We start from the raw sequence: 16,976 nt of genomic DNA, 5'->3' as shown, positions 1-16,976 counted from the left end.
CAGGAGTCATTCTCATCGAGAGTTCAATGATGTGCCAACATGTAAAAAGTCACAGGCGCAGAAACAGGCCCACACAGGACACCAAGGACCTATATATAATAATCGCACTCACTAACCCATTTTATTCTCCAAATCATTGCTCAAACTCCTCACAGATCAATCATTCCATGGTGAATTTGCAGAGGTTAGTTGTTGGAGGAACAAACATTCCTCATGTTTTTGGGATGTGGGAGGAAACCGGAGCACTTGGCCTAATTCTGCTTATGAGTTTATGACAGGAGGGGCAGGGCAAAGTGTAGCAGGTAATAGGTGAACACCTCGCAGAGAGGGGGGCAGGGGTGAGGGGTGAGGGGGTGATAAGCAGATTGTTGGACGACAGCCAGATATAAGGAAAAGGTGCAAGACAAAAGGATTGAAGAGCTGTGAATTGTGAAGCTAGAGGAAGCAATGCAGTGAGAAATAGGTGCAAGTCTTGGTGGTACAGCTCAGAAAATCAAGCAATGGATTCCGTTTGGTTGGAGCTAATCAACAATAATGGGTAGAAAACATGATGCCCCCACAGTGGAGGTAATGCAGGGCAGAGTATAACCATATAACCATATAACATTTACAGCACGGAAACAGGCCACCTCGACCCTTCTAGTCCGTGCCGAACACGTATTCTCCCCTAGTCCCATATATCTGCGCTCAGACCATAACCCTCCATTCCTTTCCCGTCCATATAACTATCCAATTTATTTTTAAATGATAAAAACAAACCTGCCTCCACCACCTTCACTGGAAGCTCATTCCACACAGCTACCACTCTCTGAGTAAAGAAGTTCCCCCTCATGTTACCCCTAAACTTCAGTCCCTTAATTCTCATGTCATGTCCCCTTGTTTGAATCTTCCCTACTTTCAGTGGGAAAAGCTTATCCATGTCAACTCTGTCTATCCCTCTCATCATTTTAAAGACCTCTATCAAGTTCCCCCTTAACCTTCTGCGCTCCAAAGAATAAAGCCCTAACTTGTTCAACCTTTCTCTGTAACTTAGTTGCTGAAACCCAGGCAACATTCTAGAAAATCTCCTCTGTACTCTCTCTATTTTGTTGACGTCCTTCCTATAATTTGGCGACCAAAATTGTACACCATACTCCAGATTTGGCCTCACCAATGCCTTGTACAATTTTAACATTACATCCCAACTTCTATACTCAATGCTCTGATTTATAAAGGCCAGCACACCAAAAGCTTTCTTTCCCACCCTATCTACATGAGATTCCACTTTTAGGGAACTGTGCACAGTTATTCCCAGATCCCTCTGTTCACCTGCATTCTTCAATTCCCTACCATTTACCATGTATGTCCCATTTTGATTTGTCCTGCCAAGATGTAGCACCTCACACTTATCAGCATTAAACTCCATCTGCCATCTTTCAGCCCACTCTTCCAACTGGCATAAATCTCTCTGTAGACTTTGAAAATCTACTTCATTATCCACAACCCCATCTATCTTAGTATCATCTGCATACTTACTAATCCAATTTACCACACCTTCATCCAGATCATTAATGTACATGACAAACAACAGTGGACCCAACACAGATCCCTGTGGCACCCCACTAGTCACTGGCCTCCAACCTGACAAACAACCATCCACCATTACTCTCTGGCATCTCCCATTCAGCCATTGTTGAATCCATCTTGCTACTCCACCATTAATGCCCGACCATTGAACCTTCTTAACCAACCTTCCATGAGGAACCGTGTCAAAGGCCTTACTGAAGTCCATATATACAACATCCACTTTACCCTCATCAAATTCCCGAGTAACCTCTTCAAAAAATTCAAGAAGATTAGTCAAACATGACCTTCCAGGCACAAATCCATGTGGACTGTTCCTAATCAGACCCTGTTTATCCAGATGCTTATATATATTATCTCTAAGTATCCTTTCCATTAATTTGCCCACCACTGACATCAAACTAACAGGTCTATAATTGCTAGGTTTCCTCTTAGACCCCTTTTTAAACAATGGAACAACATGCGTAGTACGCCAATCCTCCGGCACTATTCCCGTTTCTAATGACATTTGAAATATTTCTGTCATAGCCCCTGCTATTTCTACACTAACTTCCCTCAATGTCCTAGGGAATATCCTGTCCGGACCTGGAGACTTATCCACTTTTATATTTCTCAAAAGTGCCAGTACTTCCTCTTCTTTGAATCTCATAGCTTCCATAGCTACACTACTTGTTTACCTTACCTCACATAATTCAATATCCTTCTCCTTGGTGAATACCGAAGAAAAGAAATTGTTCAATATCTCCCCCATCTCTTTTGGCTCTGCAGATAGCTGTCCATTCTGACTCTCTAATGGATCAATTTTATCCCTCGTTATCCTTTTGCTATTAATATAGCTGTAGAAACCCTTTGGATTTACTTTCACCTTACTTGCCAAAGCAACCTCATATCTTCTTTTAGCTTTTCTAATTTCTTTCGTAAGATTCTTTGTACATTCTTTATACGCCTCAAGCACCTCATTTACTCCATGCTGCGTATAATTATTGTAGATCTCTCTCTTTTTCCAAACCAAGTGTTCAATTTCCCTTGAAAACCAGGGCTCTTTCCAATTTTTACTATTTCCTTTCAACCGAACAGGGACATAAAGATTCTGTACTCTTAAAATTTCACCTTTAAATGTCCTCCATTTCTCTTCCACATCTTTCCCATAAAACAAACTGTTCAAGTTCAAGTGCATTTATTGTCATGTGTCCCTGTATAGGAAAATGAAATTCTTGCTTTGCTTAAGCACACAGAAAATAGTAGGCATTTACTACAAAGTAGATAAATGTGTCCATATACCATGATATAAATATATACACACATGAATAAATAAACTGGTAAAGTGCAAATAACAGAAAGTGGTTATTAATAATCAGAGTTTTGTCCGAGCCAGGTTTCATAGCCTGATGGCTGTGGGGAAGTAGATATTCCTGAACCTGTCACAGTCTGCCCTCTCCTCATTCTCATCCACTTCACCTCCCAGTACTTTTCCACCGGTCCCTCCTTCTCCTCACCTGCCTGCCTGCCACTCCCCTCTCATCAGCCTAACTCTCCTCACCTGTTGCACTCAGTTGCCTCTGATCACCTATTAACCCGGTATATAGACTCGCCTCACCGTTCCCACAGTGCCAGATTGTTCTCAGTGTTCATGCAAGGCTCTCCAGCGATTTCCCAACTGACTACACGGATTCAAACGTGCCTGCTCCTGACCATTCCGTCTTCCCAGATATCACCTCAGCCTTCTGTCCCTGACCACGGCCTTCGTCGCGTACCTCCTGGTTTCTGTGTGCCTCTCTCCTGGGCTGTTTGGTGTATCCCTGCAACGGCTCCTCGACTTCCTGCCTGGCTTCGACTCTCCTTTCGTCTGTCTCTCTCTGGTTTGTTTGGATCGTGTGTTGGATCTCCTGGTTACCGGACCTTCCGCTACCCCAACTACGTCTCCTGCCTGCCCCTCTTCGGAACCCTCGCTGAATCCTGAGCCTCTGTGTGAGTACGGTGTACCCATTCCTGTGTTACTACTCTGTGTTACAGTATCGTAATAAAGTTCATGACCAATTATACCTGCCTGATTCTGTGCTGCTATTGGGTCCAAGCTATACCCGTTACAGAACCTGGTTGTTGCAGTCTTCAGGCTCCTGTACCTTCTACCTGAAGGTAGCAGGGAGATGAGTGTGTGGCCAGGATGGTGTGGGTCTTTGATGATACTGCCAGCCTTTTTGAGGCAGCGACTGCGATAAATCCTCTCGATGGAAGGAAGGTCAGAGCCGATGATGGACTGGGCAGTGTTTACTACTTTTTGTAGTCTTTTTACTCTCCAGGGCGCTCAAATTGCCAAACCAAGCCACGATGCAACCGGTCAGTATGCTCTCGACTGTGCACCTGTAGAAGTTAGAGAGAGTCTTCCTTGACAATCTGACTCTCCGTAATCTTCTCAGGAAGTAGAGGTGCTGATGAGCTTTTTTGATAATTGCGTTAGTGTCCCAATTTACTCCTTTTAAATCCTTTCGCATCTCCTCAAAGTTAGCCTTTCTCCAATCAAAAATCTCAACCCTAGGTCCAGTTCTGATCCTCTCCATAATTATATTGAAACTAATGGTATTGTGATTACTAGACCCGAACTGTTCCCCAACGCATACCTCTGCCACCTGATCCGTCTCATTTCCTAACAGGAGGTCCAGCACCGCCTCTTCTCTAGTAGGTACTTCTATGTATTGCTGCAAAAAACTATCCTGCACACATTTTACAAACTCCAACCCATCCAGCCCATTTACAGAATGTGTTTCCCAGTCTATGTGTGGAAAATTGAAATCTCCCACAATCACTACCTTTTGTTTACTACTAATATTTGCGATCTCCTTACATATTTGCTCTTCCAATTCTCGCTCCCCATTTGGCGGTCTATAATACACCCCTATAAGTGTTGCTACCCCTTTCCCATTTCTCAGTTCCACCAAAATAGCCTCCCTAGACGAGCCCTCTAATCTATCCTGCCAAAGCACTGCTGTAATATCTTCCCTGATAAGCAATGCAACACCTCCACCTCTTGCCCCTCCAATTCTATCACACCTGAAGCAACGAAATCCTGGAATATTTAGTTTCCAATCACAGCCCTCCTTCAACCATGTTTCACTGATCGCCACAACATGATACTTCCAGGTGTCAATCCAGGCTCTAAGTTCATCCACCTTTCTTACAAAGCTCCTAGCATTAAAATATACACATTTAAGAAACCCACCTTCTCTTATTCTCTGATTATTGTCTTTTTCTTCTCTCCCCTACATTTTGGGTCAGAGTGCTACCATTCTCTGCCTCCTGCCTCACACACTGACTGCTAGCTTTTCCAATTTCCAACCATACTAGTTTAAAGTCTCCCCAATAGTATAAATGGGAAAAATGCGGGGTGCACATAATTAGAATCATACAATAGTCACAGGGGACTTTATTTCACACATGGATTAGGCAAACCAAATTAGCAATAATAATAGTGTTAAAGATGAATTCATGTTGTTTAGAATGAATGGTTTTCTACATTGGTATTTTGAAGGCAGTGATAGATGATAACAGAAACCAGGATCAACAAGTTAATCCAAATTTCTTGTGGCATTTATAAATCAATGTTCTCGTATTAGAGCAAGACTTCAAGTATGTTTCAGACTTTTGCCTGAGTATTAATGGTAAAGCAATTCACAACCCAAGACAGAGGGCCTAAATAATTTAGATAGGCTAGTTGTACCAGTCTTTTTTATTTCCGATCTTGATTCACCAGCTGTGTTTTTCCAAGACTAATTTCATGATCAGTTCCCGTTTCCAACAAATGTGATTTTGATTCATCTAACACGTGTTGTACAGCTGTGACTTCTGTTAAGAGGTCACACTAGAAATGTCAACCACACCCTCTTTTATTAACCATAACCTTTTGTGTGATTCCAGTATTTTTCTGGGTTTTGGGTGATAATTTACAGGACCGATGACTGATCTATTTTGTTCTCACTGTGGAAGTAATTAGATGCAAATAGATGGGTATCTAGTTAAGGAGCTGCATTTAAGCCTGTCGGGTTTTTTTTGATTTTACACCATATTTCAGAGGTGGGGTTAAACCAATGTGAGCACATAAGGCATGTCCAGCCAAATCTTATTTATTCATCTTTACGAAGGACCACAGTTACATATCTCTTTAATGTAATGATGCCCACGTTTTACTGAGTTCCCAAATGCAAGATATGGGAATGATTTCTGGGAAGTCGGCAGAGACATGAGAAATATGTTGCAGTATTGATGTACACTTCCTATCTTTAAACCTTGGACAGTGGCAGCTTGGAATATTCCTACTTCCTGCACTCGTATCGCTGAACCAAGCAACTGCTGTTGAATTCCCTGTAATCATGGCTCTGAAACATCTAAGGTCCTTCTGCTCAATTTTAGCTCTGATATGGATGTTATTTGAACTATTTGTGGAGCAACACCTCCAGCCTTGTGCTCCATTTATCTCCATTGCTCTGTGAGGCGCAGGTTCAAAGATCAACTGGGACCAATGGGATGAAACACAAAGTACTGGAGTAACTCGGGTAGCTTCTCTGGAGAAAAGGATAGGCAACGTTGGAACGGTGGGGACCATTCTTCGGCCTGAAAGTAGGGAGGGAGAAGAAAGCTGGAAAAGAGGTGAGGCTGGACAGACTGTGGCAGGTAATAGGTCGAGACAGGTGACGGGGTGTGGGTTTGACAGGCAGATGGTTGGAACAAAGGCCAGAGATGTGAACAGTCGGTGAGAGACGGGTTTGAAGCATTACGGATTTGGCTGAAATTGGTAAGTAAGGACTAAAGAAAATGAAAGAGTCACAATTGCTCAAGGTCAGCCATCTACAGGTTGATTGTCACTGATCTTTTCTGCTGAGAGAGAGAGAGAGCTTGCCTTTGCTAGAGGGATTTTAACTCATGCCAGATGTTTAAAGTGCCAGATGTTTAAACTGTCACATGAATGCATAAAGAATTTCAAACCTGTTGCTTTTGACATTTCAAAGATGGTTTGTGCCAAGAACAACTGGTTATCCTTGAATGTAAACTGCTGAAATGGTGAATCTACAATCAAGCACAACCTACATTCTGAACAGTGAAAATGTAAGATCTTTAAAGGCCTTTCGCACGGGGCGACTTGACGCAAGATGTGACCAGAGTGAAGTGGTCGTGGTCTAGCACGATATCATACGATATAACGGGGGGGGGTAGACAAAGAGTTCCCACGGTACTCGGCATTTCTGTTATTTGTGCGAGTGACTTGTCCGTCTCCCGAGCTTTCCCGTTAAATCTTGAATGAACATTGTAAACTGTCAAGTGCAATTAAATCATCACGTGGCACAAATGATGTCACTTTTTTCTTTCACACACTATAAATATCCTCCCTTGGTTGAATTGGCTCAGTTGGAGACATGCCTATTCTAAGTAGTTTCGAGTACAGGATGGTGGTTTTTTTTCATTGACGCGCTGTATGCAGCAGCCCACTATGTGCATCGAGGACGCTTGCGTGAAGCCAGAAGGGTGAGATTAATTAAAAAGAGAATTAAGAGGAAGTCTCACTGGGTGAAGCCCATCTTTCAATGGAGACCTCGATTTGGACAATATGATCAGCTGCTTAATGTGCTGTGCGAAGAGGATAAAATTGCATTCACAAACTTTGACAGAATTACACCCGAGCTCTTTAATGAGCTGAAGAATAATTTGGGACCTCTGCTGAAGAAGACAGACACTAATGAGAAAGGCACTGGAACCAGGGTTGCGCTTAGCAATCACCCTCCGCTACTTGGCCTCAGGCGATTCTTATAAAAGTCTATCTTACAACTTTCTTGTCGCCACCAACACCATCTGTGGTATTGTCCGAGAAACCTGTGAGGCGATCATCAAATTTTATTCAGCTGAAGTGATGGAATGCCCCAGTACACCAGATGCGTGGAAGAGAGTTGCACTGGGCTTTGAAAACAGGTGGAACTTTGTTCACACATGTGGGGCTTTGGATGGCAAGCATGTGGCAATTCATTGTGGCTCAAATTATTTCAATTACAAGAAATTCCACTCAATTGAACTCTTGGCGGTAGTTGATCATAACTCCAACTTCCTGTATGTGGATGTGGGCACACCTGGAAGTGTTGGTGATTGCCGGATTTGGAAAGAAACCTGGCTTGGAAAGAAAATGGAAGGTGGAACAGCAGGCTTGCTTGATCCAGAACCTCTGCCAGTAGAAGACAGCCTGGACATCCCATATGCGATGGTTGCTGACGAAGCCTTTGCACTACGGCCCTGGATTATGAAACCATATCCACAGAGGAATCTAACTAGGGAACAGAGGATCTTCAATTACAGGCTGTCAAGGGCCAGGAGGGTTGTAGAAAATTCTTTTGGCCTCTTGGCAAACAGATTTAGATGCTTGCTCAAGAAAATGGAGCAGAAGCCCAAGAATGTGGAGAGCATAGTATATGCAGCATGTGTTCTGCACAACCTGATCCGAATGAGAGGTGCAGCTGCAGGATCAGCAACATCCATCCAGGATGGTGACCTGGTGGACAGTGAAACAGGGGGAATAACATTAGGTTCATGGGGAAATGGTGCAAACTATGCGGAAATGGTGCAACTGCAGCGTTTCAAAGGTAACTCGGGCACATACAGTGTGAAAGAGCAAAGAGGCCATCTCTGCGCTTACTACAATTCACAATTGGGGAGTGTGCCGTGGCAGGACAGCCATATTGATGGGTAGCCGACCACAGGAACACTACTGCATGTTAGCAGAAATGCATAGCAAATAAGCTGAATTTCTAGTGTTGTCCTCTGAAAAGTGCTTCCTGTAAGATGTTCGTCCGCAAAACCTGCCATTTAGCACATTGCATTGTCCCTTTTAATGCCTGAGTTTAGGCTTGTTGCGGAGGTTAATTAATATAATGTGTTGATTTGTTGATTTTCGTGTTTGCGAGGCCCTTTTATAGACAAATGTTTGGTGTGATGCACCTTCGCTCAATATGTGCAAGAAGTTGTCTTTTTATATTGTCAAATAGGAATAAAGACTTTTGTCTCACATTTACCGTGCTGATTGGCTTATTTTATTTTCTACCGAGAGGTGAAACTTTCAAACGTTTAAATAGCTCAGCAATTGATGGACCTGAACACTCAAAAATGAAAATAAATGAAAATGTGATTATATCACCTCCCTTCAACTATTTTGTGTTTCAGCATGAGAAGGATTATAACATTAGAGACATTCATCTTGTAATCATGTGTTGATGAAGAATTGCAGACATCAAGCTGATCGTGAAAAATATATTTATTGAACAATGAGGTAAACAAGCACTGACAATCAAACTGCTGAGTTAAAAGCTTTATCCCACTTCAGGCTATAATAAAATGTGGAGCCACCAACAGAAACAAAGTAATGCCCAAGAGGAAAAGACACACATATTAACATACAGACATTTATAAAGGACTCTAGATGTCACACCAAATGTTGAGTGGCCAACAACTAAAGTAAACTAAAACTCAAACGGTTACTTAAACACCACATAAATAATTCTCAACGTCCGAGGGTTAACTGGAGTCATTGAAGTCAGCGAAACAATCTGTCCCTTCTTGTAATGGTGTTTGTGCACGGCCCTCTCTGTAAACAAAAGGCAAAGGTGAATTTCTAGCAGGCTGCTGCTCTGTAAACATCAGTGGTGATGGTGAGTGTCTCTAGAAGGAAATTAAGAAGTACGTGAACATTTTCTTACTGACCATAAAATTGCGGGACCTTTCATTAAAGTCCCTTTTAAACATTTGAGTTATTTTCTTGAATCTCATTAAGATAACTCATGAATAAGTTGTTGTCCATATGCGGATGCAAATCTTTATTTTTTAAATTCAATCCCACAAAACACAATTGTTTACCTGTTCAGCACGGAATTGTGGCTGTGCTCCCATTGCATGCGGCAATCCATATGTCCTATCTGTATACTTTCGAATCACAGAGTGATGTATTAGTCAATGCATAAAAAGAAGACAGATTATGAATTAAGTTTGGGAAGCGCACATATATTTGTTAATACCTGGTGATAGAAGTGAGGCGGGCGAGGCTGAGGAACCAGTGGACGCTGCGCCTCAGGTGCACGTGCTTCCATTAACTGCACAGACAACACCAGACATTAAAACTATGTTGCTTTATGATGTGAGAAATAAAGAGTTTTACCAGAAACGCTGAATGAAGGGAAGAAGATTAAGAATAGATCTATACCTTTTTATTTCGATAAGTGATTGCCCCATTGATCATATTCCATACAAAATCCCAGTGTCCTTCAGTTATTTCTTCTTCCATAACAGCTTGACAGAAGTCTACTGCCCTCTGCGTTAAGCTGTTCGGTCTCAGGCGTCCTTCCTCCAACAATTTAATACCGTCTCGAACAGTATTATTGAGCTGAAAATTCACAGCGCAAATATAAAAAACAGCAAAATGCTGGGTGGGTGCATTGTCCAATAAGCATCAAGTTTATATACTCACACTTTTAATGCTGTTTCCATCTGTCCCTTCTTCAGCACCTCCGGGTGTGGTGAGGTCAATACTGGAAATTTGCCTACTGTGGTGCTGTTGGCTGGTGGATGGCCTTGGCGTGGAAGTCCCTTCCAGAGGATCATCGGACGCATGGTCATTGATGTGTTGTTCCTGTAGGAATCACATAAAACCATTTAGACATATTGTCCGGAGCCTCATGACCTCAAATATTTGTTGTATTAAAAGTACCTTGGGTGCGCTAGTCCTGGTCACTACACACACAATATGCTCTGATAGGGGCCGCCACTTCTCTTCGATCCACCTATTCCTCTCTGTCAGTGCGCTGTCAGCTGACCCTGTTTTGGTCCCAAGTGCGGTGACCTTTCCATAGATGGTCCTCTGATTAGTGAACCATTGCATGAGTTGGTCATCTGCATTACAGTACAGTGGTGGAATTAAAAAGAACTTCAAGCATTGGATGTATTCCGTTATATTAAAAGTTCTAGACACCTGTTTAAGAGCCTGCCCTCTGCATTTAATCTGCTATTTCTTGTGCTTCTTGGATACCTGAGCACAAGTTTGTAAATCCAGATGGCCCTTTTTAAGACAAGCATTACAAGTGAGAATTGCCTGCCCTCGTGCATAATTTATTTTATGGCTCTTCGAGACATGATTCCAACCTCAAACACAGAGGTTGTAAAAGCTGTCTGCGACTTTGTTACTTTGCAGCTGCAGGGCACAGACAGACTTATAAGAGAAGTTTAAGTTAACTGCAAAAACAGCACTTTTACATCTATAGCATTGTATGTTTTTAAATCTTGGATAACATTAAATGGTTCTCCTGTTGATGAACTGATATATCGTTATATATACTCACATGAGCACCCGGGATACTCCGCAGCCTTCGTCTCCAGCAGGTTCCGTTTTCTCTCCCTGTTTCTATAATCCTCTCTGGATTTATCGTAGAGAATCTCGTTAAATTGGTACCATTCTACAAGTTCCCCCTCTTGTTCCCTGGAGAAGTTATATGGCCTTACCTTCTGCCATCTTCCCTTTACATAAGCGTCTGTAGAGGCTATTCCTACAACGGCTACTGGGGAGGCAATCTGAAATCCACCTTGCTCACCCTCTCCCTGCTCCAAGGAGCCCACAGGCAGTGTTATCTCTGGCATCTCCTGTTGCCTCTCCACCTGTCTCTCTTGCTGCGTCTCCTCCTCATTCTCCTGCATGGCAAAAACCTTTCAGACACGCTTTACCTCCTTTCTTTGAGCTTTTCTTGGAGCCATCTCTGCGTGTTCCTGTTAAAAAGATTCTCCAACAATGACAATGAGGTGGGACGTCCTCGATGGACACATGTTCCATTGGCGACATTGAGAACACCTTTTTTACTCGCCTTCTGTCCCCTCTGTCCAGCTTCCGGGTTTACCGTTCGCAGGAGTTCCCACGGTAACCGCAAGAGTTACTACGGATATCGCACTGGCCACTACGTTCATAAAATGTTGCAATGCTCAACCACAAGTGTACAAGTTACTCTTGGAGAAATTCAAGCTGGCTTGAATTTTCTCCCGAGTACCCAAGTTACACGATTACCTGCCGTTAGCGCCACGGTGGTCCAAGGTGGTCCACGAATGCCGTGCTGTTATCGCACGAGGTTCCCACGATGTTAAACTCTGGTTACCTCTTGCGTCAAGTCACCCCGTGAGAAAGGTGTTTTAGTAAGCAACCTCACCCCAAATAATCAGATCAGAAGTCCAAAGTTCTGAAACAACCAGTCATAAATAATGATTGACAGTTAATAGAATAATGGGGCCATTCGGGGAAACGGGTGAAGTGTTTGAAATGAACACTGAGCAGATATTTTACATTGGCTTCCTTCTGAGGTCCCGTTTTCATCGACATTTCAGTCACTTTGATTTATTGCCATGTGATATTGTGAAATGACCCAAAGCACTGGGTACAACAAAGGTTATGTGCCAACAACATCTAGACTGCAAAACAATTGTGCTCCAATACTGGTTACATCTGAGCCAGACAATTCCCGTTCAGCATCAGTACTGCTGATATTATCTATGCAACCATAGGTAAAGTTACCCAGGTAAGTACTGTCCTCCACTAATAAGACATATGCCTATAAATGATTCTGTTAGACTACTCTCATGATGGAGCCTTTATTAGCAGCATGATGGAAGTAGCTGAAGACAATGCTTATTGATAATCTGTTCTTTGTTACCCATTTGCATTCCACCAAGACCACTTGGCTTCATTGCAACCTTGGACCAAACATATACAAAAGAGCTGCATTCCAGATGCGAGGTAAGATCCCTTAACATCTGGAAGCCTTGGTAAAACCAAGGTCAATGGGAATTGAGAGAAAACTCTCAATTGACTGAAATCACTCCCAGCACAAAGGATGTCGAGATTGTTAGAAAGATGGTTATTGACAGCCAATCATCTCACAGCCGGGATATTTTTATGCAATTTCTCAGTCTACTGGTCCAGACATCATTTAAAAGTTTCATCCATTTGATAATGTGGTCTTGATGGTGATACTGGCATCTGGGGAAGGACCACAAAGACTACCAACATGGCTTCCAAACACCAGACAATGGTCATAATCTACGAGCCAGACCAGTTTCTGAGTTGTGTCGAAGAAACTTCTGATGCTGGTCATACACCGAAGATAAAGACAAAATGCTGGAGTAATTCAGCGGGACTGCCTGCCTGTGATAATGAGTTGCTCCTGCATTTTGTCCCACAGTTTCTGAGCTATTCTGCAGATATTATTAATTAATTTAGACAAACGGATATCGTATTGATGGATGATATTGTATTTCAAAGCATAGTTGATTTGTCCCAAGATTCCAGTGAAGTTCAGCGAAATGCATTGACCAGCTTGATGAGGAATATTTGAGATTGAATTACTCATTTACTATTCAACTTGTTTGGGCATGCAGCCTTTATTTGTGTACATTTAGTTCTTATCTTTATACATAGTGTGTGCACTCGGTGCTTGTAAAACAACATTCTTTAAACAGAAACCAGAGGGTTTTGCCAGTTATATTTGCCTGGAAAAGTGTTATCTACAATTTTTCTTCTTGTAAAAATCCATAAATCGATAAGGCACATAATGCTGGATTGATATCTGTATGTTTTTGGATAAATAACGCATTTACAAGGAAGGGGGAAAGTTGCTTGTTTCTTTTTAGCATTGACCACCGATTTCAAGCAGTTGCTATGTTAATAGTTCTACCAAATCACTATATGTAAAACCAAAAATAAAGTTTAAACCATATTTTATTGGAACATTTACTTTGACAATCGTATTTACATGTAACCCTGTTATTTTACCCTTCAGTACAATGCCCTGTACATTTGTAAATCATTAGTAAATGCCTGGATTTATAAATTACTATTTCACAAAGGTCAAAGAGATAAAGTGGGACAACAGTTTATGATCTGTGACCCCCTCCGTCATCCAAACTCCAAGATAATGTCTGTTGGGGTCTTGACTTCACATGGCGATATTCATCGTTATTTCAAGGGCTTGGCCTTTGAAACATGGACAAGTGGACACTTGTTTATGATTATCGAAGCAGTCCCACTGAATTTGATTCCAGGTCCTCAAGTTGAAGGAACACAGGCGGCATGGTGGTGCAGCGGTAGAGTTGCTGCCTTACAGTGCTTGCAGCGCCAGAGACCCCGGTTCAATCCCGACCATGGCTGCTGTCTTTATGGAGTTTGTACGTTCTCCCCAAGACCGCGTGGGTTTTCTCCAAGATCTTTGGTTTCCTCCCACACTTCAAAGACGTACAGGTTTGTGGGTTAATTGGCTTGGTATAAGTGCAAATTGGCCCTGGTGTGTGTGGGATAGTGTTAATGTGCAGGGATTGCTGGTCGGCGCGGTCTCGGAGGGCCAAAGGGCCTGTTTCCACGCTGTATCTCTAAAACTAAAACTAAAACTTCTCCAACCATCATGCCATTTGAAAATTAAAATATTTACACATAGATATGGTAATTGTATTGCAAATTCACCAGCCATTTGCCAAAGGCTGGGTTGCAGTCTGCACAGGAAGCTTTTCTTTGAATAAATTGGTGACAGTAAATACCAACACATGCATGGATATATTAACTGTATTTTTTCACCCTGTTTGATTTTGACAAATAGTTAGAATTTATTTAAAAATTTTCACAAGCAAGAAACATTTGCCATCTTTCCCTGCCTGAAAAGCACATTATAAACCACATAATTTAAATGATCACTGAAACATGCCTGAGGAAATGGCTCTGGTTTGAAACATGATTTAAATCAGTTTCTGGTCACAGAACCATCCAAACTGCTACAATTCACTGCGATATAAGAAACATCCATGCTTCTTATATTACACTTATCAAAAGAACCCGTTCCAGTGAATAAGCTGTGATGCAGAAGAAATTGTGATTTTTAATATCTTCTCTTTGAACAGAAGCAAAGTCACGTACTTTCTGATAAACCAGTATTTGACATAATTTACTCAAATGAATGGAACTAGGTTTTAAAATTCTATGTGTTGTAATTCAGCGGGTCAGGCAGCACTTCTGGAGGACATAGATAGATGAGATTACGGGTCAGGAGAAGAGTCCTAACCTGAGACGTTACCTTTCTAATCACCTAAGCTAAACTAAACTAAACTATCTACAGTATGTCCTCCAGAGATGCTGCCAATCCCATTGAGTTACTCAAGCACTTTGTTTCACATCGACCCGGCACAGACACATTTGCACTTTAGACTGTTTTGACTGTTTTACTGTTCTTTTTATAAATCATGTTTCTCAGGGTAACTATATCTAAATGTTATTAGTTGTTTAAGTTATGACATTGGATGGAAGCTGCATACCAAATCTCGTTGCACATAAAATATATTATTATTATTATATTATTCACTTAAGATTCCAGCATCTGCAGTTTCATGTGTTTAGTGTAGTTTAGAGATACAGCTTGGATTCCAGGAATGAGTGGGTTAGCATATGATGAGCATTTAACAGCACTGGGCATCTACTCGCTGGAGTTTAGAAGGTTGAGGGCGGACCTCATTGAAACTTACAGAATAATGAAAGGCATAGATAGAGTGAATGTGGAAAGGATGCTTCCACTGGTGGGAGAGTCTAGGACCAAAGGTCATAGCCTTGGAATTAAAGGGCCTTCTTTTAGAAAGGAGGTGAGGAGGAACTTCTTTAGTCAAAGGGTAGTTAATCTATGGAACTCATTGCCACATAGGGCTATGGAGGCCGTCAGTGGATATTTTTAATGCAGAAATGGACAAATTCTTGATTCGAACAGGTGTCAAAGGTATTGGGGAGAAGGCAGGAAAATTGGATTCGGAGGTAGAGATCAGCCATTATTGAATGGCGGAGTGGACTCGATGGGCCAAATGGCCTCATTTTACTCCTATAACGTGAACTTATTAATTTGAGAACAAGGACAGCATGCTGGAGCAAAAAAAAAAGCTACCAGAGGAACTCAACAGATCAAAGAGCATTGACGGTTAGTTAACGTTTCAGCTCAAGTGGAGACCGCACATCACGACCAGGAGTGCAGAGGGAAGTCAGCCAGTATAAAGAGGCGAGGGGGATGAGTGAACAGATTCAGGCAGCTAATAGGTGAGAACATGGATGTTGAGCAGATGGAGATAGGTAGGAGGAGGTAGAGTCAGAGGCTGGAAGGTGATAAGTAGAGATGGCAAAAAGCTCCAGATTCTGGTCCAAATAAGGAAGGTGATAAGTGGAACCATATAAGGAAGGAACAATGGGCAGGTATAAGCAGTGGGGAAGAGGATAGAAGGCCCAGTGGATTAACTACATGGGTGATAAGCAATTGAACCAGTTCATCGAGGGGAAAGAAACTGGAAAACAGAGGTTCCAGGGGCAGGTGGTGGGGGTCAGGGGGGATTGAGTGGGATGTGGACGCTGATACAGTGAAAGGTAAAGACTAAGGGAACTCTATCTCTGTTCCTTCGGTGGGCAGGCAGGACGAGAGCGAGGTTTTGCGAAATGAAGGAGATGCAATTGAGGATTGCAACAACCAAAATGGACGGGGAGCCATGTTTCTTGAAGAGGACTAAGTTGCCACACAAATCCAACATCATTAGCTAAGCTTAACTGATCTGCCTTAAGTTAAAACATTCGAACTTTGGCCTATGCACATATTTCTGACAACAGAATCAAATTATTTTTTTTCTCAAATCTCTGGCAACACATACTGTAAGTTACTTGGAATTACATAATTTGGTGCACAGTTGTCTACCAGATATTACTGTCAATATGGAGGTCGTATGTTCTCCCTGTGACCATGTGTGTTTTCTCCGGGTGCTCCGGTTTCCTCCCGCATTCCAAAGACATGCAGGTTTGTAGGTTAATTAGCTTCTAATTGTGCCTAAGGTGTAGGATAGAACTAATGTTTCTGCTTCTGCGTGCTACTGCCAACAGCTGGGCTATCTCATGCCGGTTACGCTCGCATGGTCACTGGTTGCAAAAGGGTTATTTAGATTTTTATGTGGGCAAGTTTGGTGAATGATCCATGACCAAGTTGTCGAGCTGTGATTTGAAGAGTGACAAGGTTGGTGCACATCCGGTGGTGTCGGGAAGGATTTTCCACTCTGGGATAGTTCATGGATATTGTGACTGTGGATAGCTATTTTTGTTTGCTCTAACTCTAGTATAAATAAAGTGACTTGAGGACTGTCTTGTAGATTTCTGGGTATTGGATTGAATGTGGTGAGATATATTACTGGGGCTGGTATATTGTGTATTTCAAAATGCCTCATAACATGGCCGTGAATAATATGTTCAAGTAGTTTGCAGACAATTGAAGTCGAGGATACCGGAGGATAATTGGCTGGATTTGAGTGGTTGCTCTTTTTGTAAATTGGAGAGATGTTTGCATTACGCCAGTCAC

At 42.2% G+C, this 16,976-nt stretch overlaps 2 protein-coding genes across 3 annotated transcripts in view; one reads left to right on the top strand and one right to left on the bottom strand.

Annotated features, from left to right (window-relative positions):
• Positions 1-16,976, top strand: part of slc6a9 (solute carrier family 6 member 9) — a 236,417-nt gene that overhangs the window by 38,566 nt on the left and 180,875 nt on the right. The window lies entirely within an intron of this gene.
• LOC129700876 (uncharacterized) lies at positions 8,106-12,851 on the bottom strand. Of its 2 annotated transcripts, none has more exons than XM_055641645.1 (6): positions 10,295-12,851; positions 10,055-10,216; positions 9,791-9,970; positions 9,606-9,680; positions 9,448-9,513; positions 8,106-9,252 (listed from the first exon to the last, which is right to left on the bottom strand). In XM_055641645.1, exons 1-6 carry the CDS (start codon positions 10,463-10,465, stop codon positions 9,109-9,111), a joined length of 798 nt encoding a protein of 265 aa, XP_055497620.1. In that variant the 5' UTR covers positions 10,466-12,851; the 3' UTR covers positions 8,106-9,108. The 2 variants fall into 2 exon arrangements, with proteins under 2 accessions (XP_055497620.1, XP_055497622.1); XM_055641647.1 differs by having other exon boundaries at positions 8,106-9,178.

This window comes from Leucoraja erinacea, chromosome 10, assembly GCF_028641065.1.
Source record: "Leucoraja erinacea ecotype New England chromosome 10, Leri_hhj_1, whole genome shotgun sequence".
NCBI classification, from domain to species: Eukaryota; Metazoa; Chordata; class Chondrichthyes; order Rajiformes; family Rajidae; genus Leucoraja; species Leucoraja erinaceus.
Note: the sequence above shows the minus strand (reverse complement) of the source record. Positions and strands in the feature narration are given on the sequence as shown.